We start from the raw sequence: 3,055 nt of genomic DNA, 5'->3' as shown, positions 1-3,055 counted from the left end.
TGCACCGTCCCCACGCAACTGAACTTTCCTCTTAAAATCAACGACACTGGGTAGCTTTGTGAGGAATGCTTGACTGTAACTTTTTAAAAAGACAGACGTGTCTTTTACATGTATACCTTCGTTTAAAGAAAAAGAGGCAGCAAAGTGTTGGAGGGGGTACATGCATTTTAGCCTAACGCAGCCAGTACTTCTGGAACAACCACGACGCACCCCCAAAGACACCACCCCTTCCCGTCCTCCCACTCCCCCCCCCCCCCCCCCCCGCGGCCCCAGAGCCGGTCCTGAGACCCCAGTTGCCCACGCTCACAACCGCTTTCCTAAACCGTGCCAGAGGCGGCTCCGCGCCGGCTCCGGCGGCCGCAGCCAATGAACACACGCCTGCGCCCGGCCTCGCGCTTTCATTGGCTGCGCCCCGCCAAGCGCGGTCCCCCCGCAGGTTCCCAAGCCGGGTTTAAAGGGTCGGCGCGCGGATTGCAGTCCCCACCACCCGCGGCCGGGCGCAGGTCCACAGGGAGGGGCGGCTTGCCACGGGCCCACCCCAGGGCGTTCCTAAAGGGCGCCCTCGGCCGCCCCTTCCGCCCGCACCCCCCCCCCGAGATGTACTATGCGATTTCCCAGGCTCCCGTGAACGCGGGCCCCGCGACCATGCTGCGGCCACAGCGGCCGGGAGAGCTGCAGATCGGGGCCTCCCTGTACGAACTGGTGGGCTACCGGCAGGCTCCTTCCTCCTGCACTCCCTCCTCCTCCTCCTCCTCTTCCTCCTCCACGACGGCGCCCCTCCTCCCCAAGCCTGCGCGCGAGAAACCCGAGGCACCGGCCGAGCTGCCCCGCACTGGGTCGGGATCTGGCGTGCACGCGGGCGGCGGAGGCCGAGCGGACCCGAAAGAGGAGCAGCAGCAGCAGCTGCGGCGCAAGATCAACAGCCGCGAGCGGAAGCGCATGCAGGACCTGAACCTGGCCATGGACGCGCTGCGCGAAGTCATCCTGCCTTACTCCGCGGCGCACTGCCAGGGCGCGCCGGGCCGCAAGCTCTCCAAGATCGCCACGCTGCTGCTCGCCCGCAACTACATCCTGCTGCTGGGCAGCTCGCTGCAGGAGCTGCGCCGCGCGCTGGGCGAGGGCGCGGGACCCGCCGCCGCCGCCGCCGCGCCGCGCCTGCTCCTGGCCGGCCTGCCCCTGCTGGCCGCCGCGCCCGGCTCCGTCCTGCTGGCCCCCGGGGCCGTGGGGCCCCCCGACGCGCTGCGCCCGGCCAAGTACCTGTCCTTGGCGCTCGACGAGCCACCGTGCGGCCAGTTCACGCTCCCCGGCGGTGGTGCGGGCGGCTCCGGCCTTTGCACTTGCGCCGTGTGCAAGTTCCCGCACCTGGTCCCCACCGGCTTGGGCCTGGCGGCGGTGCAGGCTCAGTTCTCCAAGTAAAGGCGACCCCGGGGTCCGGGGCGGGGCTCGACCTTGGCTGGGCCCACCTGGCCCCCAGCTTCTCCGCTCCCCAGCACCTGGAGGTCCAAGGAGAGTAGACTCGAGTTCGCGACGCGTGTAGAGCCTTCTCGCCGGGCGGAAGGGACTGATGGGCGCCACCCCCTCCCCTCTTCCTCGCCCCCCCCCCACCCCTGCGCCCCACTCCCGGGAAATCAAAGCGATGGGAACTGAGGTTCCCAGAAGCTCGGGGGCTAGTTCGAGTTCTAGCGCGATTCCACCCGCTCAGCGCAGAAAGGGAGCGCCGCGTCCGCGCCCTGCGCCCGGGCTCTGCGTGCGCCGCGGGGTGCGCTAGGGTGGGAAGCGAAGGAGCGGTGCGTGGCGCTCTGCCGGTGCGGGGTACGGCTGGAGGCCGGCCGGAGGGCGACCGCACCCCCGCCCCCCAGCCCCGGGCTTTCAGGCCGAGGGACAGCTTTCCCACAGTGCCGATGAGGGGGGAGCCGGTGAGCCGGCCGGAACCCCCCCCCCCCCCCCGGCGCCCTCATTCCTACCAGCCAACCCTGCTCCGAACAGGCGAAGGGAGACCCGTTAGTGGGTGCGCACTGCGGGGGCGGCCGTGGCCCCGCGTGTGGGCGTGGGAAGTCGCTCTGCTTTTCCTTCCTTCCTTCCTTCCTTCCTTCCTTCCTTCCTTCCTTCCTTCCTTCCTTCCTTCCTTCCTCCCTTCCTCCCTTCCTTCCCTCTTTCCTCCCTTCCTTTCTCTCTCTCTTCCTTTTATTTTATTGCACTGCTGTTAAAATGCTGGGTTTTTTGAGACTCGCATGACCCGGGGTTTGGTTGCGGGGAGCCTTTCCGCTGGAATCTTGCGGGCTTCTTGGGGTCACCTTGCGTTCCGTCTTCGCCTTGCTTAGGAAACAAACGCGGCCACGTCTTTTCGCGCCATCGCTGTGCTCGATTTACTAAACCAGGTAACCAGGCTTTTCGTAGTCGCGGGTGTGTGAAGCTCACTAATAAACGTCCTCATCACACACACACACACACACACACACACACACACACACACACACAGCGGCGGCTCCGGAGCGCGGGGCGCCGGGGCTCGGCGGCGGGCCCAGCTGCGGTGCAGGCGGGACGGGGCCTGGCGCGCGGGCCCCGCGGGCCCCTCGAGTGTCGCGCCCTTCGTCCGCGCGCCCCGCGTCTGGTCTCCCCCCCGCCCCCGCCCGCCCCTTGAACAACCTAGAAGAGCCGTCTGGGTTTGCTATGGCGTTCGTAGGACGCGTCGTCGTCTCGGCTTTGGTTATTTGGGTTGCGCTTTGTGTTTCGCTCTAACTCCGTGTCCCCCCCCCCCCCAGCTCTACAGAATCAACAAAATAAAACCCGTCAAGTCGACGTTCCACTCTCTTCATTTTCTCGTCGCGTTTGTTTGATCAATTAAAAAATTCTCCCTGTCTCTTGGCGGATTCAGAACCTTCAGGGTGGTGAAAGTTGGGCTCCCCATTTAAGAGCTCCGACCTCGTGGATTTGTACAGCAGCCCAAGGAGCGGGCGTCCCCGTGGAAGGTCAGACACGGGAGAACACGCGGGACTGTGGAGGGGGCCGCGGGACACAGGCAGCTCCAGAATTCGTTCTTCACCAAGCTTTGGGA

General features: G+C 66.3%; 1 protein-coding gene across 1 annotated transcript; it reads left to right on the top strand.

Moving 5' to 3' along the window:
* The first annotated feature begins 559 nt into the window (after nucleotides 1-559).
* On the top strand, nucleotides 560-1,416 carry Olig1 (oligodendrocyte transcription factor 1). The gene has a single exon (XM_048345892.1). The coding sequence runs from the start codon at nucleotides 598-600 to the stop codon at nucleotides 1,414-1,416; it is 819 nt and encodes a 272-aa protein (XP_048201849.1). The 5' UTR covers nucleotides 560-597.
* Nucleotides 1,417-3,055: the final 1,639 nt, after the last annotated feature.

Source organism: Perognathus longimembris, chromosome 5 (genome assembly GCF_023159225.1).
Source record: "Perognathus longimembris pacificus isolate PPM17 chromosome 5, ASM2315922v1, whole genome shotgun sequence".
Classification (NCBI taxonomy): Eukaryota; Metazoa; Chordata; class Mammalia; order Rodentia; family Heteromyidae; genus Perognathus; species Perognathus longimembris.
This window is presented reverse-complemented; position numbering and strand designations above follow the sequence as displayed.